Below are 26,570 nucleotides of genomic sequence, written 5' to 3'. Positions count from 1 at the left end.
ATGAAAAAACACTATTTTTGTTGTTCACTCATTTCAGTTGCATCCAATTCTTTGTGAACCCATTTTGGGGTTTTCTTGACAAAGTGTGGTTTGCCATTTCCCTCTCTAGCTCATTTTAAAGATGAAGGAATTGAGGCAAACAGGGTTAAATAACTTGCCTGGATCATACAGCTAGTAGTGTCTGAGGCTAGATTTAAACCCACAAAAATGAGTCTTCGAAGCTTAGAACACTAATATTTTCTTGGTGGAACTGTTAACTATCTTGGAGAGCAATTTGGAACTATGCTCAAAGAGCTATCAAACTGTGCGTACTCTTTGATCCAGCAGTGTCTCTATTGCATCTATAACCCAAAGACATCATAAAAAAGGGGAAAAGGATCTACATGTGCAAAAATATTTGTTAACAGCCCTTTTTGTAGTGGTAAGGAACTGGAAACTGAGTGGATGCCCATCAACTGGAGAATGGCTGAATAAGTTACAGAATATGAATGTTATGGAATATTGTTCTACAAGAAATGATGAGCAGGACAATTTCAGAAAGGCCTGGAGAGACTTACATGAATTGATATTAAATAGAGTGAGTAGAACCAAGAGAACACTATACACAGCAACAAGATTATACGATGATTAATTCTGATGATGTATCTCAATATGTTTCAATAATGAGATGGTTCAGACCAATTTTAATGGACTTGTGATGGAGAGGACCATTTACATCCAGAGGGAGGACTATGGGGACCTGAATGTGGATCACAACATAATATTTTCACTTTTTGTTGTTCTTTCTTTGCTTGTTTTTTTTTTTCCTCTCATTTTTTCCACTTTTCTACTGATTTTTCTTGTGCAGCATGATAAACGAGGAAATACGTTTAGAATTGCACATGTTTAGCCTATATCAGATTACTTGCTGTCCAGAGGAGACAGGGAGGGAGGAAGAAAAATTTGTTACACAAGTTTTTGCAAGGGTGAATGATGAAAATTATCTTTGCACGTATTTTGAAATAAAAAGATATTATTAAATTTTTAAAATTGTTCTAAACATTTCTATATACCACACACTCTACTTTCCTCATCCTGTTTTCTTCTTATAGCGGCATGACAATTAAGAACAACTTAAATACAGATTCTACAAGAGATGTAATATATAATGAAAAATTCTAAAGTTAATTAAATTAAACATTTAATTCTGAAATCCACAAATTTCTAAGGAGGAAATTAGTTCTATCTTATTAAATTCTTAATACTGAAAACAATCTAGTTGCTAGGGTTCACTTTTTGAAAGTTAGTATAGTCCTAGAAAAAGAAATTTTAGTTTTTCCCCAAAAAACTTGAAATGTTAAAAACTAATAACTCCTTTTGGAAGGACCATAATTTGCTCAATGTCCCTAAATTTAGAATTGTTTAATTATAGGAATAGGATTTATTTTACTCAGATTTAGAAAAGCAGAAAAATGTTTCTCAGAGATGAAGGATAGGGCTGAATCAGATATTTCCAAGATATGGAGGATTCTCAAATAGAAGAACTTCTCTCTTTATCAAGGCAAGTCAGTTTCTTCCCTGCAATTTGCAGTCTCAGCTTCCTAGAGCACTAGACTACTTAAAGAATTTGTCTGAGGTCACACAACCCAGTGTATGATCAGAGATGGAATTTTTAAAAAATTCAATATGATTCTAGGAAAATGGTAGTATAGATCAGAAAATTTCATACTCTCTAGATTTTCCCCACAAACAGATCAAATTTGTATTTCAGGGCGAACATAGACTGGTGAAAAACAAAGAAGAACAAGAGTTCTCCTGGGACAACCCAAGATGACTTATAGAAACCCCCTGGCCAGGGATTAAAACAAAAACAAAAGGAGCCCTGTGGCTAGCTGGGTTTGGCTGGAGCCTCAGCCCCAATCCAAGTAACTTTCACCTCCCATACAGCTGCTTCTGTCCGTCATTTTTCAATTGAAACTCAGTTAGGTCTCTTTGTCAAAGAAATCCACTTTCATCAAAATAAGTCCTCATACAATATCGTTGTCGAAGTGTATAATGATCTCCTGGTTCTGCTCATTTCACTTAGCATCAGTTCATGTAAGTCTTGCCAGTCTTCTCTGTATTCATCCTGCTGGTCATTTCTTACAGAACAATAATATTCCATAACATTCATATACCACAATTTACCCAGCCATTCTCCAATTGATGGGCATCCATTCATTTTCCAGTTTCTAGCCACTACAAACAGGGCTGCTACAAACATTTTGGCACATATAGGTCCCTTTCCCTTCTTTAGTATTTCTTTAGGATATAAGCCCAACAGAAACACTGCTGGATCAAAGGGTATGCACAATTTGATAACTTTTTGGGCATAATTCCAGATTGCTCTCCAGAATGGTTGGATTCGTTCACAACTCCACCAACAATGCATTAGTGCCCCAGTTTTCCCGCATCCCCTCCAACATTCATCATTATTTTTTCCTGTCATCTTAGCCAATCTGACAGGTGTGTAGTGGTATCTCAGAGTTGTCTTAATTTGCATTTCTCTGATCAATAATGATTTGGAACACTCTTTCATATGAGTGGTAATAGTTTCAATTTCATCCTCTGAAAATTGTCTGTTCATATCCTTTGACCATTTATCAATTGGAGAATGGCTTGATTTCTTATAAATTTGAGTCAGTTCTCTATATATTTAATCAAACCCAAACTTAATAAAAAATTTAACACATTCTATTGGGCTTATATCCCAAAGAAATACTAAAGAAGGGAAAGGGACCTGTATGTGCCAAAATGTTTGTAGTAGCCCTATTTGTAATGGCTAGAAACTGGAAAATGAATGGATGCCCATCAATTGGAGAATGGCTGGGTAAATTGTGGTATATGAATGTTATGGAATATTATTGTTCTGTAAGAAATGACCAGCAGGATGAATACAGAAGGACTGGTGAGACTTACATGAACTGATGCTAAGTGAAATGAGCAGAACCAGGAGATCATTATACACTTCGACAACAATGAGGACATATTTTGATGGAAGTGGATTTCTTTGACAAAGGGACCTAACTGAGTTTCAATTGATAAATGACGGACAAAAGCAGCTACACCCAAAGAAAGAACACTGGGAAACGAATGTGAACTATTTGCATTTTAGTTTTTCTTCCCGGGATATTTATACCTTCTGAATCCAATTCTCCCTATGCAACAAGAGAACTGTTCGGTTCTGCAAACATATATTGTATCTAGGATATACTGCAACATATCCAACATATAAAGGACTGTTTGCCACCTAGGGGAGGGGGTGGAGGGAGGGAGGGGAAAAAAATTGGAACAGAAACGAGTGCAAAGGATAATGTAAAAAAAAAAAAAAATTACCCTGGCATGGATTCTGTCAATATAAAGTAATTATTAAATAAAAATTTTAAAAAAAAATTTAACACATTATAGAGCCAACATCAAAGACTAATTTCAAGTAATTCTACATGGACAAAATGTTTGTGTTATGCACATTTAAGATTGATATCAGCAGCTCAAAAGAAAGACTTGGCCAAAGTTTAGTATGATCTAATTCTAAAAAAAAATACTGTCTTGGAAAATAGTAAAAATGTCATACAAATGAGGGTGCTGAGAAAAAAACAATATAAAGGCATTAAAGCGGGGAGGAGGGCTTGTAGTTTTGAAAATCTTCATATCAGGAATAGGTTAAGTAGGAAGGGAATAGGATAATGTGGAGCATTATGTGTATGTGTAGATTTATGGCAATGGGACAAGATATATACACTAATGGGTAAGGGATAAAAGATAAGATGAGGTATAGGAGGGTGTTGAGATTAATAGAGGTGGGATTATACAGAACAATTGGAACAGGATAAAGAGGAAAGGAAAAGGGTGGGGGGGGGAGAAGATGAGGGATCTGCAAGGCAAATTAAGCAGCAGAATTAAAGTAGAAGAGTTAGCAGAGATAGGAAATAAGAGATATACACAAATACTACAAAAGGATCAGGAGTAAAATTTATCAGAAAAAAAAAAAGTACTGCTAGTAATCACTGATCTTCGACAAAGTCAAACAGTTTCAATCAAGAAAGAAATCTACATTATATGTCAGCCATACCAACATTGTTTTAGATAAGCATGTTTGCACAGGGGAAAAGTGTGTGTGTGTGTGTGTGTGTGTGTGTGTGTGTGTGTGTGTGTGTGTGAAGGGCTGAAACTCTGAATAGGTGCACTGGAATCAGATAACAGAGCACTTAAGGCTAATTACCAATTGGACAATACTCTATTAGCATATGCTTGGAAAATGGCCCTTCTCACTATTCTGTGCTGGCTTGATCTTTTGGTGTATACAGAGAATTGGAGGAAGAATTAGGGGGTGGAGTAAGACAGGTCAGGGTCACTTTGATTGTGGACAAGGAGGAGAGAGGAGATTGTGAAGAGCTCGTAGAGTTTTCGTCCATTTCCTTTACTTCTCCCCATAAAGACCAAGGACTTTTGCTTATCCTGACTCCTGCTAATTCTAAGACTTCCAGAATGCTAATCTGGACTGTGTGTGTGTGTGTGTGTGTGTGTGTGTGTGTGTGTGTGTGTACATGCATGTATGTATGTATATACAGATATATGTATATGTGGATCTGGGAGTGGGTGTAAATATATATGAGGGTGGATGTGAGGGTGGGGGTGTATATATATACTCCCATCCCCATTCCTACTTCTTTCTCTTTCTATATAAAACTTAACTGTAGGCTTCTTGGGGAAAGTAGAGGTAATGAAAAGGGGAAAAAAAGAATAAAGTAAAAAGTGCACAGCAGAGAACAAAAGAATAATCTATAAGGAAAAAAAGACAGTCACTCATAAACATAATTTCCACTATTATTATATATGCTTTCTTGAAATTAAAATTTATTGTTACATATCTTGAATTCCCCCCCCAATGTTTTGCTGAGCATATGACAATATTTTGCTTTGTTTTTTATTTTCCTTTTTTGCCTTTTTCTATTGTTTTTTTTCTTGTTTTATTAATAAAAAATCTACAGTTAGGATTGGAAAAATACCTTTAAAATTTTAAATATATTTTATTTCATTTTCAGGTATGAATTCTCTTCTCTTAAACACTCTTCGCCCCAATTGAGAAAGCAAGAAAAACAAAATTCATTATAAATATATCTAATCAAGCAAAACAAATGCCTGTATTAGCCACGTCCAAAAACAAAAATGGAACACAAGCCTCAATCTGCACTTAGTCCATCTCTATTTGGAGGTGTTTCATCAAGAGACTTCTGGAATTGTGATTGGTCACTGTGTCAATTAGAATTCCCAAGTCTTTCAGAGTTGATTGTCCTTATCATATTGTTTGCTATTGTAAAAATTATTCTCCTGTTTTTTTGCTCATTTCCCTTTGTATTAGTTCATACAGATTTTCCCAGGTTTCTCTGAAACTATCTGCTTCATCCTTTACTATAGCAAAATAGTATTCCATCACATTCATAAGTAGCATAACCTGTTCAGCCATTAACCAATTAATGGATACCACCTTAGTCTCCAATCTTTGCCATTATAAAAAAAGCTGCTATAAATATTTTTGTACAAATGAATCCTTATCTCATTCATTAAAAGAAGAAGATTTTTCTAATAAAATGATAAAAATTTTACTTCTTTCAGTTTTGAACTTGCACACAGTTATATGTCTCCTGCTACTTATTTCATATAATACAGAAAAAACCATGAACAATGACAAGTACAAAAACTTGTTAATGTAGCTTACAGATTTCAGGATAGTCCTATAGATCCTATCAATAATTCATTCAGAAACAAGTGAATAATCTGCCTTGGCAATATATGCAAGGTATTATATATAAAGCACCCACAATAAAAGGAGAGAAAACCACTAAAATAAGGACAATTTATTGCTTCAAAAATGACCTGATAAAATGGTAAGCCTATGCAAAAGCACTGTAGAGCCTATCCTTTATCAAGCTCTCTCAACTTTCCTCAATCACACCAGGTTAGCCTACCAAATTAAGAGAAAATTGATGAATAGCAGCTAAGCTTTCATCTCAAAATTGTCATAAGAGGGGGCAGCTAGATGACACAGTGGATAGAGTACCAGCCCTGAAGTCAGAAGGATCTGAGTTCAAATTTGGTCTCAGACACTTAATGCTTCCTAGCTGTGTGACCTTAGGCAAGTCACTTTACTCCAACTGCCTCAGCAAAATTCTCATAAGAAAACACCACAACAATTGGCTTTATGAACTAATTATCATTATGAAAACCAGCATTTGCTGATACAAATACAGGTCACAGTCCTAAAAAGGGATCTTTTTTTGAAAAGAAAAAAATTTACCAGCAAGTGTACACTGAAAAGATCATATTACTATATTAAACACAAACCCAACAACAATTTACCAATTTGAGGATGATATTTTTTCATAAAAATAAATTAAAATATCTTAAATGTAATGTAAACACCCAGGACTATAAGGCAATGTAGAAAGTTCAGCTGAGAAATCACACTTGGAAATATAAAGAGGGGTAATCTTTTTAAAAATTTAAACTTAAACTCAGTGCCTTTATATCAAGCTTCTAAAAAGTCATTAAAATGTATTCATAAATATGAATTTCTCCAAACTCAGCATTTTTCCAGAGCACTCTCTCCACATCTGGCCTCACTGCATTTTTGTGAGACAAGAACACTTGCCAGTGCATTTCCTCACAATTCCTCATATTCTCAGACAGATCCATCACAGGAAGTGCCACCCACACAAGTGAAAATTTTCTATTACATCACTCATAGAGAGCTCCTACTATGGTGTTTTAAGAAAAAGCTTGCTATTTCTCTTCTTCTCTTGTCTGTCCCAGCAAGTATTTTCAGCAAAACAGAAGTTTCCTCACTTTCCTGTGGTTTCTTTGAAGTCCTAGAGGTTCTCACCCTCATCATCTAGCTGTCATATAAAACATGGATATTGCAAACACACTAGACCTGAAATAGGTGCAAGTTCCTTTATTTGCACTACCTGGCTCCTCCATTCCTGGGGTAGATTCAGGTTGTTTAAGGGCTCTAAACTAAGAGGGCTAACTTGTTCCTATACCAGACCAATAAAGATCTCCTCACTTTTCTCCTATTTGGAAAACATTTTGGACAGACATTTAGACTCCAGAATTTTAGGATTTTTGTAGCTAAGAAGGAAACTCAACAAAGATATCCTTTCCACAACCATTAATTAGCCTTCTCTTGTTTCAGGAACTGCTTTATTGCCAAGTCTATAAATATAAAGCCCACTATCCAAGTAAGAATCAAAAGTCATGTGAACATTTCAATCTGTGACAATAAGTTCTCAAGATCCACCTAGAAAGGCTTTGGTAGCAGTCCCAGAAGCGTCTCTACAAATGAGAGATCCAAAGAGCAAAACAAAGGCCAAGGTCTTTAAGTGAGAGAATCTCAAGATAACCTCCTAATATTCTCCAAATAACTTCTTTCTTCTTTAAATTTGAGGATATGGGAGGTAGAATTTTTGAGAACTTCAGTGAGATCCTATCTCTGAGGATCTAAATCTAAGATGCAGGCAGTTACTGGAAATTTGAAAGCAGAAAATCTGCTTCCTTTATATTGAAACCAATGAAGAAAACAACTGAGGCTTAAACTGGGTCTGTGACAATAAAAGTGCTATTATAAAACACAATCTTAGATTCAGAGATGGGGGGGAAAAGTATGATCTGAACTCAGAACAGTAAAGTCTAAATACAAATGAAGACTCACAAAGGTAAAAACCAAATTACTATTTCAATCACATTAGCATTTTTGACTTTGTTATTTTCTTTTTATATAAAAGCATCCTCAATCATTTTCCAGCTGAATTAACAAGCCCCTTTCCTAAAAAGGCCATGCAAAAACAAAATGGATTTACTTTTCTCTGTGACTTTTCTAAAATAGCAGAAGAGGGTTTTAAGCTTCTCAGGCTTCCTCGTTGATCTTCCTTCAAACAATCTGAAAGAGACAACAAAAAGAATCCTAGATTAAAGGTACTTAAATAGTGAAGGCAATATTCAATATACCACCTAAATAACTGATAAGAGGAAAACTGTGACATAGGGCCCTTTACCTTTATAGTACAAAAGTGGAAAACTAGTTTGTTCTAAATAGCAACTAGAAAGGCTAGATATCAATTATAACCTGAGCATATGGAAAAAGGATCAGGTTTCAAAGTAGTTTTTCCTAATTGTACATCCCTAAAGTAATACGCTTTAAAGAAAACTTTTTATTTGGAACTTTCCAAACTCAATTAAGGGCACATGAAGGACAATTTCCCCCAACAAGTGACCTAGAAAGGGCAAGCTGTGTTTACATTTCTTAATACTGAGTCCTTCATCAAAACAAATATCCTCTTTACACTTTGCAAATAAATTGTCTTGAACCAAAATGTTCATATCTGGATTTTTTAGGTGGCAAATAATAGTGCCTTGAATTATAATGCTTTTGGTAATTAGGCAAATGCATTTTTTACATGGTAAACCAAAACATTTTGTGGCATCTAGCTCCCAGCAACCTGGACCTGTACAACTTAATTTGGTTTCCTTCAAAATGACATGGTATTGTTATTGCTAATACATAATGCAATTTGTCCAGAGGAAATAGCAGTGGGAGCTTTGGAAAAAATATGCCCTGAGTATATAAGTTCTCTAAGTGATGTCTGATACAAGAATATCCTTTTGGGCTTAAGATCATGTTTTTGAAAAACATTTTTAAAATATACTGATGGTCACCGGGAATAAAACTGATGTGATGCCATCCATTTGTTCCCATGTTATGCATCTTAGATTTAAAATCAGAAATGCTCCAGGTAAAATCCACTTTCTGGGGTTAAATAAATTATTTTTCCTAGCTAGAAAAGCAGGCTTATATAATTTCAAAAGAAATGAGATAATTCCAAAAGGAAATCCTGTTTGGCCAATGAAATGAATTAGGAAAAGGGAGAGGAGAGGAGGAAGAGAAGACAATGATGATGCCTCCCCACATAATTATTAAGGTCATGCCTGAGGAAATAGCTCATATGAATATCTAAACTAAACAGTAGTCAAGAAAATATATAAAAGTAGTGAATAAGCCTGATTTTTAAAATTAAAAGATTTGTCTTGGATATCTTTTTTATTTAAAAAATTTAACTTCTTTAAAAGTCATTTCTGTGGTAATTTTATTGAACTAATACAATTAATTCTTCTAAAATTCTCTACTGCTTTATCTACTCTAAGAATCTGGCATAAAAAGAGGTTATTTCACTGTATGGGTTTGAATTTGACTTTTCAATCTATAATATCAGAATATCTGACAAATATCTGACTGCACATCTACAAAATGAATAACAATATAATGAATGTTTATGTCAGGACCTGTTGTAGTGTCCTTTTTTCTATTTTTCCTATATAGTAGGATAAATCAAGTCACATCTAAAAATCATCTACCCAATTTTCCCCACTAAAGGAATTGTGGTGTATAATTAAAAGAGGAAAAAGCAGCTATTGCACTGAGTAGCACAAAACCACACTTTTCAAAAAGTTTTAAAAGTCACTTAAAAACAGTAAATTCATAATTATCAAAGATTTTAAAACCCAGATGCTCTCCAATGGAGTTCAGTATTTTCTAATGTCCATACAGACAAATTTGAGACAATAAATGTATCATTATGATAATTAGAGGCTCTACAGGCAATTACTGCCATCCTTCACAAACTATGAACACATTACTCTGTAGGTCCACTCCTCACTGATATAAAATAGTTTTTTCAATTTATTCTGTTTATTGGTTTTCTTAAGCCTAATTTTAAACCTAGAGATAACTTACTCTTCATTCTCTTCTCTTCCTAATTGGCCAGCAATATTCCCTTCACTCCCCTCTATCCCCTTTCTAAACCATAGGAAGAATTGTGGGATCATAATTTTAGACATAGAAGCAACCTCAGAAGCCATCGATTCCAACTCCTTCATTCAAAAGTTAAGAAAACTGAGGTGGGAAGGGGTTAAGGAACTTGCTCAGGATCACATAGCTACAAATTCTAAGGCAGAATTTGAACTCAAGTCTTCCTAATTTCAAGTCTAGTACTGACTAGAAAATTCAGTTTATATTATCTATTGTCCACCATCTCAAATAATAGAATTCTGACTCTGTTGCTGTGGGGTTTTTCTTTTAAGTATATCCTGCTTATCTAATCAATTATGCCTAGTAAACCTAATCATATAACAAATTTTGTTTTATGCTTTTCCCACAACAATGCAATTTTATGTTTTCATTAGTTCTTTATTTATAACCTCCAACTCTGGATTCCTTCTTTGTTCTCAGTATGTGTACTACTTGAAGTAATACTTTGTAAAAAGAGATCCATCAACAGTTTTGCATCACTAGTTCAATTTGGAAGATGTAACAGTTAAGAGTCAGTATTCATTCCACAAGGAGTTATTAAGCACCTACTATGTATCAAGCCCTGTGATTTGCATTGGGAAGGCAAATACAATGAATTCATCTCAAAAAGAGCTTAGTTAAGCATGTGAATAGGAAAGGTTAGTCAAGCAACTTCTTCTTAACAGAAGCTTTTTTAAAGCAAACTGTCTTTACTCTAAAAGGAACAAATGTAACAAGAATTATGTTCTATCCTTCTGATTCAAGGACACACTCACAGGGAACAAAGCAATTCCCTCACAGGAATATATAAAGTTAATGAAATATGACTCTTGGCTCCAAATCATGAACTAAAAAGTTAAGGATTCATTCCATTAAAGTATATTGTAAATCAAGTACAAGCACAACCACCTCACTTTTAAGTGGAAGTAATGGATAAAATTCAACTTTAAATTTTCAGCCAGGAAGTCACTCTTTCTCTTATAAGATGTTCTGTCAAATGGCCAGGCCAGTATTTCAATCTAAAACAGGGGCTGAGAGATGTAAAAGCTGCCAAGGGCAGACCACTGTGGCAACCTACTATTTATCTTTGCCCTTTTGGGTTCCAAGCAATCTCAGCAGCATCAATGCTAATCAAATTTGAAGCTTTTTCTATGGATATTTAAGCATTCTGGGACACTGAAAGGCAGGCAGAGGAGAAGGTCAGGGGTATTTAACATAACTAAACAGGACTGTAAGAGCACTATAATAAATAAAAGGACCATTTATTCAATTTGTTGACGTCAGTCTTTAACCACATAGTCTCACTGCTTTATCTGATTTCAGAAATTCATAACCCAGGTTACTCATATCCCACCAATGGATAATGGAAGTAAAAATCTTTTACATGCCATAAAAATGTAACTATAACTAGTAATCATGCTCAAAAAATGGATGCTCAATAGAAATGTGACATCCAACAGGTATTGGGAAGATTAGTATATTTCAATATTACACAACTACAAATATTCAAAGGTTACTAATCTGTTCTCTCACTAAATGATCCAAAATAAGAGAAAAAATTAATATTGAATTTGTCATAACATTAAATCTGTAATTTCAACTTTCATTAGTTACTTAAAAATGAGAAAGATTTGCTGTTTTCAGAAGATCACAAATTTAGAGCTGGCAGGAAACAAATGAATCCTTTGTTGAAACAGAGAGAGAAACCTAGTAGACCTGCCTAGCATTACATGGCCAATAAATGAGGTGGGATTTGAATACAGATACTTCTCATTCCAAATATATTACTTGATCTACAATGTACTGCCTCAGTTTTTTCTTAGCCTTTGTTGGTATACTGCTGGTTACAGCATGCTGACTCTTGAGTAACCACTCTTACCCAAAGTATAAAAGCATAATTGTAGGAATGTTTCCTTCTGAAATAATATCTCTTGGAAACATGCATTTTGGAGGGGAAAAAAAGTCTATCATATTGTTCAGAACATTTAAGATAGGATTCATTTGAGATAAGTTACTTTCTTCCTTAAAAAAACAAAACAAAACAAAACTGGATCACAGCAAGGGTCATACACTTTTAAAACCTTACACTTCAGTAAGTAATCTAGTTTTCATTCTAGTAAGTTTTATACAATTAACTCAGCTATCTGAACCTTTTCGGTATTTTTTTAAACTCAGGTAATCATTTGACCTTTACTCAGTTACAAGGGGCTGCAGAATGTTTCAGTTCATTGAAGAAAAGGCCCCTCTCCTTTTCCTGAAAGAAGTGATGCGAAGCAGAAAATTGAACTCATTGATGAGATACCCATTTACCACAGGTCACTGCATGCTTTTTAGTTACCATACATATTTAATGCAAAATTGACAAAAAACAAAAGATAAGGGAAAAGAAAGCACAATAACTCTGATAAGATACAAAGAAAAAAAATGAACCTAATTCTCATAACTGTAAATGTGAATGGATTAAACAATCCAACAAAACAAAAAAGGGGCATTCTATTTAAGAAAGCAAAAATCATACATTCTGTTGCTTACAAAAAAACACATTGAAAATTTTTTAAATTATGCATCAACAGAATTCCCACCCCCCACCCTTCCACAAAAAAAACCAGGTTTTTCAATTGTGCTCTCTGGCAAAGCAAAAGCAAACATCCCTCTTTTCCCCCCTCCCCCCCCCAAAAAAAAGAATTAAGGAAGGAAACTATATTATTTTAAAAGGAAACACAGACAAAACTCTTACATTAGTAATAAACATATATGCACTAAATGTCTTAGCATACAAATTCATAAAGGTAACATTAAAACTACAAGACTCAGACAGTAACAAAAGTGAGAGGAGACTTCAATAGCCTTCTTTCAATTTTGGATAAATCTAACAGAAAGATAAACAAAAGGGAAAATACGGAACTGAACAAATTGCTGGGGAAAGTAGAGAAAAAGTAATATTGTCTAAATGAGAAAAAATACATATGTAGGTATGTGTATAGATAGATATAAAAATCCTCTCTCTATCGATCTATTTCCTTTTTGTTATTTATCCTTTGTTATCAAAGAGGACCATTATATTAGAAAGGTGATGCCATGACATGCAAGTGAATTGGATTTAAGTGAGGGAGGTCTATGGAAGGTTATCTGGCTCCAGCAGAGGATGTGTGTATATATGTGTGTGTGTATGTAATTATCTATCAGCACTTCATGAAACTGTGTATAATTATTTATCAGTACTTCATGAAATTTTTAGAACACCTGACCATGTGCACAGAATTATTGCAAAAAGACATAAATAAACAGTTACATTTTTATAGACCATAATACAATTAAAAAAGAATAATGGGTTCAGAAAGCGCACACACAAAAAAGATACAAAAAGAAACAGAGATGTAACAATGAAATCCCAAATAATGAGTTAAAGAACAAAACACAGAAATAATAATTATGTAAAAACAAAATTATAATGATGAAACAACATGCTAAAATTTCTGGCATGTAGCTGAAGCAGTCTTCAGGGGGAAAATCATACCCTTAAAAACATACATGATTAACACCTGGCTGCATTTGGGTGATTATTACTTTGAACTGAAACTAAGGCTGCCTCCAGAAAACCTCCCTGAGAAACCTGCTTTCTCCCAGAGAGAACCATTATTATAAAGAAGAAGAATCCAACATATAGTATCACTATATTAAACTTCTCCACATCTACTTTTCACTTTCAAGACCTATTCTTCTCTTGATATTGACTGCTACCTCTTGCTTCTATTTTTCCATAAGCCTCTCTCTGCTTTGGCTATATAGATAATCAAAGTTTTTAAGAATAGGATCCTATATACTGTAACCTATTTAACATGTATAGGGCTGCTTGCCATGTGGGGGAGGGGGTGGAACGAGGAAGGGAAAAATTGGAACAGAAGTGAGTGCAAGGGATAATGTAAAAAATTACCCAAGCATGGGTTCTGTCAATAAAAAGTTATTAAAAAAAATACATGAACTGAATATTTGTTTTTAAAAATTAAGAAGCCAACGAATAAATATAACAAAAGTATTTAAGAGGAAATATTAAAAATTAAGTGAGAAATATAAATTGGAAACCCAAAATGTATAGAAATGATAAATAAAATCAAAAGCTGATTCTCTAAAAAGACCAATGAAATTCTAACTCTCAGGGTAGCTAGGTGGTATAGTGGATAGAGTACCAATACTGGAGTCAGAAGACTTTTTTTTTTTTATGAGTTTAAATGTAGTCTTTGTCACTTAATTAGCTATTTGATCCTTGCCACTTTACCTAATTTACCTGTCTACCAGTTCCTCATCTATAAAATAAGCTGGAAAAGGAAATAGCAAATCACTCCAATATCTTTGCTTCCTTCCCCCTCCCCCCCACCAAAAAAAACCCAAATAGAGCCCAATGAAGAGCTAGACAGAAAATCGTATCAGTAGAACTGCATGAGCAAGGTGAAATCACTGTAAAACCAGAATAAAAAAATTAATCAGAAGTATTATGCACAATGATAGAAAAAAAAGACATAAAAGAAATAGGAGAGTATTTTCAAAAACATAAAACACCCAAACTATCAGAATAGGTAGATATTTTAAATAATCTGATAACAGAAAAGAGATCTACCTATATAGAAACTATCCTCCCCCCCACACACACACACTTCCTGTCCTGATAGATTCACAGGAAAATGCTTATCAAATTATTAAAGAACACAATGTGAATTACCCTCAAAAATCACAAAAGAAAGTACCCTACCAGAATCCATGTACAAAATAAGTATAATCCTAATACCTAAACCAGGGACAGACAAAGCACAGAAAGAAAATATATGCCAATACAATTAATGAATACTGACTAAAAAATATTAAACAAAATTCCAGACTACAGGAATTTCTCCAAGAAAACTTTTTTTTTTTTTGCTTATTATTGACAGCCACAGTTATTCTTTATTTATTTTTAATTATAGCTTTTTATTTGCAAGTTATCTACATGGGTAATTTTGCAGCATTGACAATTGCCAAACCTTTTGTTCCAATTTTTCCCCTCCCTCCCCCCATCCCTTTCCCCTGATGGCAGGTTGATCAACACATGTTAAGTATGTTAAAGTATAAATTAAATACAATATAAGCATACATGTCCTAACAGTTATTTTGCTGTACAAAAAGAATCGGAGTTTGAAATAGTGTACTATTAGCCTGTGAAGGAAATCAAAAATGCAGGTGGACAAAAATATAGGGATTTCTCCAAGAAAACATTATAAGCAAGTGGAATTTACAGCACTGCTGCAACAAGGTTCAACTTAGGAAAACTGCCAAATATTCAATTATATTAAAAACCAAAACATTAATTAAAAACTGCATGTCCATTTCAATGGATGAAGAAAAGACTTTTAACAAAATAATGCTCCTTCATGCTACAAACCTTACAAAGTATAAGCACAGAGGAATCTTTTTTTTAAAGTTCATAAAAATCATATATCTAAAATCAAAAGCAAGAACTAAATGCAATGGACATACATACACAAGAAACTTTTGTAATAAATATAGGAATTAATTAAGCAAGGGTGCTCACTCTTATTTAGTGCAGTTTTAGAAATGTCAGCAACAATAATAAGATGAGAAAGCAATTTTGCTTTAGCAAATTTGCAGGATATAAAATAAATCCACACAAATTTTCAGCATTTCTATGTGTTAATCAACAAATCCCAGAAACTAGAGATAGTGAAATTCCATTTAAAATAACTATAGACAAAATAAAATATTTGGGTGCCTGTATACCAAGACCAATCCAGTAACTACATGAAAGAAATTACAAAACGCTTCTCATGCAAATTAACTCAGATCTAAACAATTGGAAAACTATCAAATGCTCATCGGTAGGTCATGCTGATATGATAAAAATGACAATTCTACCTAAATCAGTCTATTTATTCAATGCCACACAAATCAAACTGCCAAAAAAGTCTTTTATCAAGTTAGAAAAAATAATAGCAAAATTCATCTATAAAAAGAAAGGGTCAAGAATATCAAGGGAATTAATTTTTTTTTAAATTATAGCTTTTTATTTACAGAACATATGCATGAGTAATTTTTCAACATTGACCCTTGCAAAACCGTCTGTTCCAACTTTTTCCCTCCTTCCCCCCACCCCTTCTCTTAGATGGTAGGTAAACCAATATATGTTGAATATGTTAAAGTATATGTTAAATACAATATAGGTATATATATTTATATAGTTATCTTGCTGCTCAAGAAACATCTGATCTAGAAAGAAGGCTAAAAAAAAAAACCTGAGAAGGAAAGCAAAAGTGCAAGCAAACAATAACAGAAAGACTGTTAATGCTATTTGTGGTCCACTTTCATTTCCCATAGTTCTCTCTCTGGGTGTAGTTGATTCTCTTCATTACTGAACAACTAGAATTGGTTTGAATCATTTCATTGTTGAAGAAAGCCACATCCATCAGAATTGATCATCATATAGTATTGTTGTTGAGTACAATGAGCTCCTGGTTCTGCTCACTTCACTTAGCATCAGTTCATATAAGTCTCTCCAGGCCTCTCTGAAATCATCCTGCTGGTCATTTCTTACAGAATAATAATATTCCATAACATTCATATATCACAATTTACCCAGCCATTCTCCAACTGATGGGCATCCACTCAGTTTCCAGTTCCTTACCACTACAAAGAGGGCTGCCACAAACATTTTTTGTGCATAGGGGTTCCTTTTCCTTCTTTAAGCTCTGGGATGTAGGCCCAGTAGAAACACTGCTGGATCAAAGGGTCTGCACAGTTTGATAACTTTTTGAGTCTAGTTCCAAACTGCTCTCCAGAATGGTTGGATCTGTGAAGCTGTTCACAATAATTCACAAGGGGAATAATTTTTTTTTAAAATGCAAAGGATGGTGGCCCAGCGATACAGGCCTGAAATTCTACTTTAAAGCAGTAGTTATTAGAGAACATTATGAAATGCAAAAGAGATAATTTTGATTATATTAAATTAAAAGAGTAGTCGAACAAACAAAACCAACCAAAAATTTTATATCCAAGGGCTCTGATAAAGGCGTCATTTCTAAAATATATAGAGAATTGACTTGTAAGAACACACGCCATTCCCCAATCGATAAATGGTCAAAGGACATGAACAATTTTTAGGAGACAAAATTAAAGCTATTCTTTGTCATCAGGCTAATATGACAGGAAAAGATAATGAAAAATGTTGGAGGGGATATGGGAAAAGTGGGAATTAATGCATTACTGGTGGAGCTATGAATTGATCCAATCATTCTGAAGAGCAATTTAAAACTATGCCCAAAGGGCTATCAAACTGTGTGATCCAGCAGTGTATCTACTGGGTCTCTATCACAAAGTGATCATAAAAATGAGAAAAAGACCCACACATGTAAAAATGTCTATAGCAGCCTTTTTTTGTAGTGGCAAGGAACTGGAAATTGAAGGGATGACCATCAGTTGGAGAATGACTGAATTAAGTTATGGTATATGAATACTGTGGAATATTATTGTTCTATAAGAAACCATTAGCAAGCTGACATCAGAAAAGCCTGGAGAGATTACACAAACTTATACTAAGTGAAGTGAGGAGAACCAAGAAACATTGTACACAGAAACAACAAGACTACGTGATGATCAACTGTGATGGACCATGGCTCTTTTCAGCAATGATGTGATTCAGGCCAATTCCAAGAGACTTGTGATGGAGAGAGTCATCTGCACCCAAAGAGAGGATTGTGGGAACTGAATGTGGATCACAACATAGTATTTTCACGCATTTTGTAGTTTGCTTTTTTTTCTTTCTCATTTTCCCCCCTTTTTGATCTGCTTTTTCTTGCACAGCCTGACAAATGTGAAAAGTATGTTTAGAAGAATTAAACATGTTTAACTATATCAAATTACTTGCTGTCTAGAGGAGGGGTTTGGGCAAGGGGGGTGATAAGGAAAGAGAAAAATTTGGAACACAAGGTTTTGCAAGAGTAAATGCTGAAAACTATCTTTTCAGGTATTTTGAAAATAAAAACCTGTTGTTAAAGAAAAAGAAAAGTAGCAATCACCAAAACCATTGGATACTGGCTAAGAAATAGATCAGTGGAAGAGGTCAATAATCAATGACCACAGTAATCAACTTACAATTTGACAAAAATTGCTGGAAACATTGGAAAATAGTATGTTACAACTCAGCATAGACCAACATCTGATATCTCATACCAAGATAAGGTCAAAATGGTTACATGACTTAGGTATAAAAGGTGATACTATCAATAAATTAGGAGAGTAAGAGATAGTTACCTATTAGATCTTTGGAGAAGGGAGGAATTTATAGCCAAAGAAGAATTAGAGAATATTATAAAATGCAAAATTGATAATTTTGGTTAAATTAAATTAAAAAGTTTTTGCACAAACAAAATCAAGGCAGTCAAAAAGGGAAGCAGAAAGCTGAGGAAAAAATTTTTACAGTCAGTGTTTCTGATTATAAAAAAAAAGTCTCATTTCTAAAATATGTAGAAAACTGACTCAGATTCATAAGAATTACAAGCCATTGGGCTAGCTAGGTAGTTCAGTGGATAGAGCACCAGCCCTGAAGTCAGGAGGACCTGAGTTCAAATCTGGTCTCAGACACATAACACTTTCTAGCTATGTGACCCTGAGCAAGTCATTTAACCCCAAATGCCTCAGCAAAAAGCCAAAAAACAAAAAAAGAATACAAGCCATTGTCCAATAGATAAATGGTCAAAAGGTATAAAGACAATTTTCAGATAAAGAAATGAAAATCATCTATAGTCATATGAAAAAATACTCTAAATCATTATTGATTAGAGAAATGCAAATTAAAATAACTCTAAGGTACGATTTCACATTCATCAGATTGGCTAAGATAAGACTGGCTAAGGAAAAAATAATGAAAAATATTGAAGAAGATTGTGGAAAAACTGTAACACTAATACAGTGTTGGTGGAGTTGTGAACTGATCCAATCACTATGGAGAGCAATTTGAAACTATGCCCAAAGGGCTATAAAACTGCACATACCCTTTGATCTAGCAGTGCCATTACTAGGTCTGTATCCCAAAGAAATCATAAGAGAGAAAAGAACCTACATATGTAAAAAATGTTTGTAGCAGCATTTTGGGGATAGAAAGGAATTGAAAAATAAGTTTTAAAAAAAAAAAGTGGTTTTATATGCAATTGGAAAAAGCACAAATTACAAATAAATAAATAAATCTGTTTTTAAAAAAAAGATGCTGTACTGATTTAGGGTGTTTCAGAAATACTACTTGAAGCTTTTTGCAAGGAAGTTTTTTCTCAAACTATTTAAAAGTTTTAAACTTAATTTTTTCCTTTAACTATTTAAAATATCCTCATGCCTTCCAAAAACTAAATTTTTGAAGTATTCAAAAGGAAATTTAACTTTTTCACAGGCTTTCAATTTCTAATCTATTCTAATATACTGTAGGTTTAATCCTTAATTTTAAAAATCAAAAGAATTTTTTTATGTAACTACTAATAGCATAAAGCTATATACTTTGGGGTTTGAGCAGAATGTCCCTTCCACCCCTTTCCATGCTTTCATTAAATGGACTTAGGAAATATACCTGTTGAAGTTAATGTCTGGGTAACTAGAATACTCCGATTTCATCTTAGCATTTCGGCGTGGAAATGTGCAAAAGAAAGCATTGGCTAGAAGACTAGCAATCTGCTCTTGTGACATCGTGATGGAGTGATTCATCTTCTGTTTCAGTAAAGGTATTGGCTGACAAAGCAAACAAAAACACACAAAAGAGAAGAGCAATAATTAGTTTAGCAATTTGAGAAACAGAAATACAAAATTACATTTACTAAATTAAAGTAGGACTAATTTAGGACCACTCCTGGGTTCTTAAATAAGCAACATCATTAAAATCTAAGACTATTTATCCTGGAAGACTGGAAAGATGTTCTCATTTGACGAATTGCAGATTTCTAATCAATAATAATAATAATAGTGAAAAGAACACAAAGCACTACTTATCAGTGAAAAACAAGACTGTTAAAGCAATAAAGATGAAATACAACATTACACACATCATTTAAAAAATCAAAACTAAAGACTAACAGGAAAAAAAAAGGCAAATACTAAATTGCCAATTTATAATTTTGGTCTTGTGCTCACTTGAGTTAAAAAAAAAAAAGATGCAGACATTTTAATATTAAGAATTATAAAATAAAATTTTTATAAGTTTTGAGAACAATGCCACAGTGGTTAAACAGGTGAGCTGGGAGGCAAAAAACCTAGGATAGATTCCTAACTATCACTGTGTAAGAAGAGGCAAATTTTTAAGTTCCATGATTCAATTACCTTATCTATAAAGTATACTTGCCCTACTTATCTTATAGGGTCAGTTTAAGAGTAATGTGAGATAATGGTATTATAATTATATAAATGGAAGAAAATGTCAGGCATCAGAAGCTGGGCATTTTTCACTGAGAACTCTCAGGTTTAAAATATTTTTCTATAATTTTTCAAATTATATTGAACACACTTTTTAAGCAAATTCCAGAATAGCCAAATAGTCTACCTCTGCACACTTTTATAGCATTGTAAATATTTTTAAAATAGTAAATGTTTCTTAATAATAAACATTTTAAAATATAACAATATCCAAATATAAATTTTGAATTATCCAACTAATTTTATATATGTGTATATAGAGATATACACACACACATATATACATAAAATGTGTTTGTGTACACACACAAACATATACTTACACACACATACACATAAAACTATCATGTGTTTTGCAGAAGTGTCAATGCAGCCCACAACCATAAGATTAAGTCAATATGAAGCCTGTGGGGATCCTTTTGTGTGATTTAGTGACAATACTGGCATGTGAGTTTGAATTTGATACCACTGGTGTAGAGGAGAGACAGCTTTGAAGTCAGAAAAATGTGGATTCACAGCCAGAAAAATCTGGCTGTTATAATATGAATGTTATCACATTCATAAATATAATCACACATAAAGGAAGTTTTACAAATAACACTAAATAACTCCCAGAACTTAGAATTAATAACCAAACTAAATCTGAGGAGAGAAAAGAAAAATGAAAGCTGCAAAGTTATAATATAGTTTCCTTTTTAAATCACAGGAAAAAATATTTGCATATTTAAAGGAATTAATTAAAAGGAAAAATATTAAAATTAGTTGTTTAAACTTTTCAGTAAGAAAAATTTTAAAAAGCAAAACAAAAGGCTAAAACATTTTTATCACAATATCAACAATCTCCTCTCTTGGTAATAGTTATTTCAAGTAAGTGAAAAACTTTTATTGATTTATTAAACCTATTTTACTGCTTTTCAATCTGTAATAAAGTAAAATATTTTAGAAAGGAGAATCAAAACTCTCCCCACTAGCTTAGTATATATCTAGATTTTCATTAATAATTTTTTTCCTTAGCACCAAACCTGAGAGAAATGATGAAATTGGTACTTATAGAATTAAAATTAAATGATTTTAAAATGATTATTTTTATTCCTTCACAAATAACAACCATTTAGGTTTTATGCAAATAAGAAATATTAATCTTTTCTGGAGTCAAAGTACCACTAATCTTAGGATGGAAAGCCTATGGTTTTCACAGCGAATGTATTTAGTAAGATTTTTGAAATGCACATCCTATAAAGAAATAAGAAGCACAAAGTTTAAAAATGTGATGATTATTGACTTGGAGCAACCCTCTAAAAATTTCTGCTTAATACTTCAGACTCTTCCAATCTTTCCCCTTATGAATTTAACTTAAAGCATCAAAAAGTAATAAAAAATATTTAATGAGACACATTTTGAGAAAAGACAATTGACTTTATAAAATATATTCCTCATTCTACACAGTAGGAATTAACTTGAGAAATTTTTCTAACTAATAATGCCTATGAAATAATAAAATAAATTTCAATTTGGGTTAAATGTCAGGAAATCACACATTTCACTTCAGTTTTTAATCAGGTCTCTTTATTTTAAAATTTAAAATTAACTTGTCTTAAAATCAATTTCACTATTACTATATAAAACAAGGAAAATATTCTCTTTTAAGACAATTTGGAGGGATTAATTGAGACTATAAGACAATATCCTTTGAATGACACAATGAATGTCCTCAGTTTCATAAGTTGACCTTGAGTGAAAATAATAGTTCCCTAAAATATATCAAACCTTTGTTGTGAAGTTTGTGCACGAAAAAAACACTTTAGAAAGTAATACATTCTCTCCAACAAGGAGAGAAAATATAAGATATAAATTGTCAAAGACTTCTATATCAGAAAATTGTAAACAGCTTAATGAATTCCTAATATATCAAATTCCATTCTAAAAAAAAAAGTATACATTTCTTACTGTGCTTTTCTTCTGACTTGTTATTAAAAACATTTACTTAGCTTGTAAGAAAACTAGAAGCAAACAAAAGCCAACTTAATTCAAAGTCCTCATAACTGATACTCTATAAAGCTCTGATGGGAAGAGGTAAGAGAGAAAAACAAAAGAAGAAGAAAATTAAACACATTGATCTATAAGACAGAAAGGAGGACTCACATCAATCATTTTTCAAAATAGTAAAAAATTAGAACCAAGCCAGAAAACCTGTTAAGAGGTATTATAAGTAAGGATGTTCTATAGTACACTGGTTTATGTTATTTGTTTAAACTATTTAAGAAATCAAATATTTTATTTAAATCCATTAATATGTTTTGGGAAAAAGTAAAGTCATTTGGTAACTATGTTTTTGAAAAAGAGAGAGAGAGATTGAGCCTCTGAGTAAAACAAGGTTCTGACAAAACCTTAAAAATTGAAAGGTACATGAGAGCCTTCACATATGCATTTTCTCATCTATTAGTGATTATGAAAGAATGATTACAACCTTTACAAGAAATATTTTTTCCTCTACCCTTTTGATCTTAGTTATCAGAAATTCATCTATAGGAAATGAATCTGTTTGTAAGGAATTTCAAGCCACTCAAGCATAGATTAACAGCCTGTATCTACTCACCTGAGTGCAAATATCTGGCAGACAAAGGGCTAATTTCACCATATCAGGCAGAATGGACTGACATAAATGCTGGGCCTCTGCTTCTTCAAGGACCTACAAACCAACAAGAGACTTTATCAGATCAGGATAAAACAAAAAGATTCTTTAATTATTACATAAAACTGTAAGGAAGACTTTTTTCCTTTGTAGATGTAGCAAAGGTTTTAATACTATTTTAGCTTTGTGTCTGCAAGCCCAGAACCTGGGGAAAAGGGAAAGGAATAAGTATTTATCTAGTACCTACTGTTATATAAATGCCAAGACCTGTGCTAAGTATTTTACAAGTATCTCGTTTGATCACAACAACCTTGCACAACAGATTCTATAATAAGCCCCATTTTAGCTCCAAGAACAATTGAGGCAAACAGAAGTTAAGGGATACAGTCAGAGTCCCAGAGTGTCTGAGAAACTACATTAACAGGTTTTCCTGATTCCGGGTCCAGTATATTGCTGTCAATCATTTCCCTGTACCCATCTAGCATAATGTCTCAGAAGAGATGTATAATATACATCCTCAATACTGGAAACCTTTCTTTGATAATCTTTTATCTGTCATTTGGGTACTATGTTTTGACTATTTTAGCTCTTCACATCTTTTGCATAAATCCCTTCTACTCTCTCTTCTCAATGTCCTAAGTTCAGTACAAGTCTATTTTTTTTTTTGACTCCTGCAACAAACTCCTAGAAAAAATTATATACTTAACACTCCATAGCACACACCCACAATGGTTATCCCACCTCTGCCTGAAAAGCTCAAGGAAGAAGCCCCAAAGAGAGCCTACCCCCACTTTGGACAGTTCTGCTTTATTGATTTCTAGTTATTTAGATCTAGTACACAGACCTGCAGCAAAGGTCTCTTGTTTTCTTTGTTCTTAGTACCAGGGTCAAGAAAAATTCAGCAAAATCAACTTAGTGAAGTATCTCCAGTTACTCAAAGTGTTTGGATCATGTGTAAAGAGAGTCTGTGTGTAGGGAGTGAGAAAGAAGGCACAATAAATATATATTTAAAATGTTAAAAAAATAAACAAAAATTTTAGAGGCTCTTTGGGTCAGGATTTGATTTTAAGTCATAACCTACTCCAATAATAAAATTACAGGAAAATGTTAAAATGCCTCTGAGGAGGGACAGGTTTTCTTCTCTTCCCCCCCCCCCCCCATTACAACATCAGTCCCTTTCAAAGAGTAGGCTCTTAATAAATGAAGATGAACTGCTGGTTTAATGGAAGATTTTGTGATCAGAATGGCCAGAATTGAAAATAGTCTTTGCTATAAAGCCTATTTAAGAAAAAAATGTTTATTAAGTTTTGTCTTTATGGACTATAAAGTAGGGGAAAAAATCTCTGTATCAAATTTTTCTGATAAGCATTTGGCAACCAAGATAAACAATTAACATATGTATGTGTGTACATATATACACATCTGAATGTATGTGTATATACATGGACACACGCAAATGTACACACAAACACACAACCAAAAGTCATTCTCCAATAGATAAAAATGGCCTAAGATACGAAGAAACAATTTTCAAAAGAATGGCAAACTATTTGCAACCATATGAATGAACAAATCCAAGAAATCCAAATCATAATAATCCTAAATTTCGCCTTGTACCTTCTATATTGGCAAAAATGACAAAATATGTGAAGATTCAATGAAGGAAGAATTGTGGAAAGACAGTCCCACTGGTTTGCTAGTGATGGAACTGTGAATTGAATACAACCATTTTGGGAAACAATTTGGACTTGTTCAATAAAGTGAGTGGTCAGGAATTCTACAAGGCTTTTACTCTAAAGTCATTGATAAGAAATCCCCCACATACACCAAAATATTTACAACACAACTTTTTTGCAACAGCAAAATAAATTCCCATTGATTGGGAAATAGCTAAACAAATTGTGGTACATGAATGTAATTGGAATATTACTGTGATAATAAATGATGAACATGACAAATACAGAGACACATGACAAGATCTGATGATGAAATGATGCAAAATGAAGTAGAGAGCCAACAAAACAACATACACAATACCTATACTACTATACACACAAAGCACCAGAAAGAAAAATCAAGTTAATGTTGTGAAATTACAAAGAACAGCTATGAAAGATATGAGAAGGTACTCCCCATTTCACTTTTTTGCAGAGATGGGAGGTCCACAAGTGTAGTATACTACACATATTTATAAACTTTTTCAAAATACTGATAAATTAGACTGATTTTTCCCTTGCTTTTTTTCCTTTTGGTGGTTAAAAAACATTTGTTAGAAGAGCTGAATTAAGGAGGGAGAGGGATCCTGGGGAAAACTGTAATGTAAGATAATAAAACATCAATAAATTATTTTTTCAAATATAGGAAATACATTAATATTTTTATTAAATATATTCAAACATTTTTGACCTCAATACATTTCACCTCAGATGTCAAACAAGCTGTCAGCTTCTTTGACTGTTCTCATTTAGGTACCTTTCTTTGTCTTTTCCAATTGACATATGAGTAGCTGTGGTCTTGCTATGCAGACTGTCACAAACTATACAATATCACTTATCTAGTGACACATTACAACACTGGACTTTTTCAGGGCCATCTATATTTCAACTATTTGTAAAATGCCACATTTAAAAAGTAAATGATAATCACAAAGCACTCCTCTCTGGAAACAGAATGACAGCCAGTAAATAAATACTCAACTCATGTCTAAGGTGGAATGAATTATCTTTAAAATGCCAATCAAACCTTCTGTCTTCTGACCTAACAGGAGCATCTTCCTTCAACTCCTAAATATTAAAAACAAAAACAAAAACATTTACTTTTAAATTAGTGTGTAACTATGCAAAAAAAATAAAAATAAAAATAAAAATATTTCACAAATTGCAATAGGTAAGCTATTTGGGGGGCAAAGATCCAGGTAGTGTTACTAGAAAATGAGAATTTGTTTACAAAGAGAGGTTTCAGCAAGTACTTTCAAAAGTGTTGATCTAAAACACTTTCATTATAAATTAACATTCTCCATGTTAATAAAAAGAGTATAACCTGAACAATAAGTCAAATAACACGTGCACAGAATGATATTAGGAAACTATAATGAAACATGATAAAACTCAAGCAAAGGAATCAAAAAAAATTAAAATCTAGAGAGTATACCATCAGCAGACATTTACAATATAATTCTGGTTTCTATTTCTAACTTTCCCTATACCAGTTCTAGGCCACCAAATGATTGAATGGCCTACATATGGAGGTTAAGGTAGAGAGAGAACAGAGAACGGATGTTTCATTTAGACCTGGAACAGTCAAATCATATCATAGAGACCACTGTCTTTCATTGTTCCATCTAAAGCTACAGAAGTTTACTTGGATGAAATGTCTCAAAAACAAACAAACAAAAGCTATTCAGTCTTTCTGTTTCTCCCAACTGTCATAACTAACCTTGTATAAAGATAAGCTACCAGTTATGGCCACTTCACATAAGTATCTTTCCTTAGCAGATGGAAGACATGGACATTTTCATTTCATGAAAAACTTTTTTTTGAGAATTTGTCTAAAATATTAACAAAGGTTTGTGCCTCAAATAAGAAAAGCTAAACATTCATTATTCCTTCTTTCCAAGAATATTTAAGGAATTCAGTTAACTGA

The 26,570-nt window shown here is 33.1% G+C and overlaps 1 protein-coding gene across 1 annotated transcript in view; it reads right to left on the bottom strand.

The window, feature by feature from the left end:
- PARG (poly(ADP-ribose) glycohydrolase) overlaps positions 1 to 26,570 on the bottom strand; it is a 116,396-nt gene that overhangs the window by 49,393 nt on the left and 40,433 nt on the right. Inside the window, exons 8-10 of the mRNA XM_051981866.1 lie at positions 22,893 to 22,985; positions 19,461 to 19,618; positions 7,878 to 7,957 (exon numbers count right to left, since the gene is read on the bottom strand). Of these exons, the coding sequence (XP_051837826.1) occupies positions 7,878 to 7,957; positions 19,461 to 19,618; positions 22,893 to 22,985 (331 nt within the window). The remainder of the gene's footprint in view (positions 1 to 7,877; positions 7,958 to 19,460; positions 19,619 to 22,892; positions 22,986 to 26,570) is intronic.

This window comes from Antechinus flavipes, chromosome 2 (assembly GCF_016432865.1).
Source record: "Antechinus flavipes isolate AdamAnt ecotype Samford, QLD, Australia chromosome 2, AdamAnt_v2, whole genome shotgun sequence".
NCBI classification, from domain to species: domain Eukaryota; kingdom Metazoa; phylum Chordata; class Mammalia; order Dasyuromorphia; family Dasyuridae; genus Antechinus; species Antechinus flavipes.
This window is presented reverse-complemented; position numbering and strand designations above follow the sequence as displayed.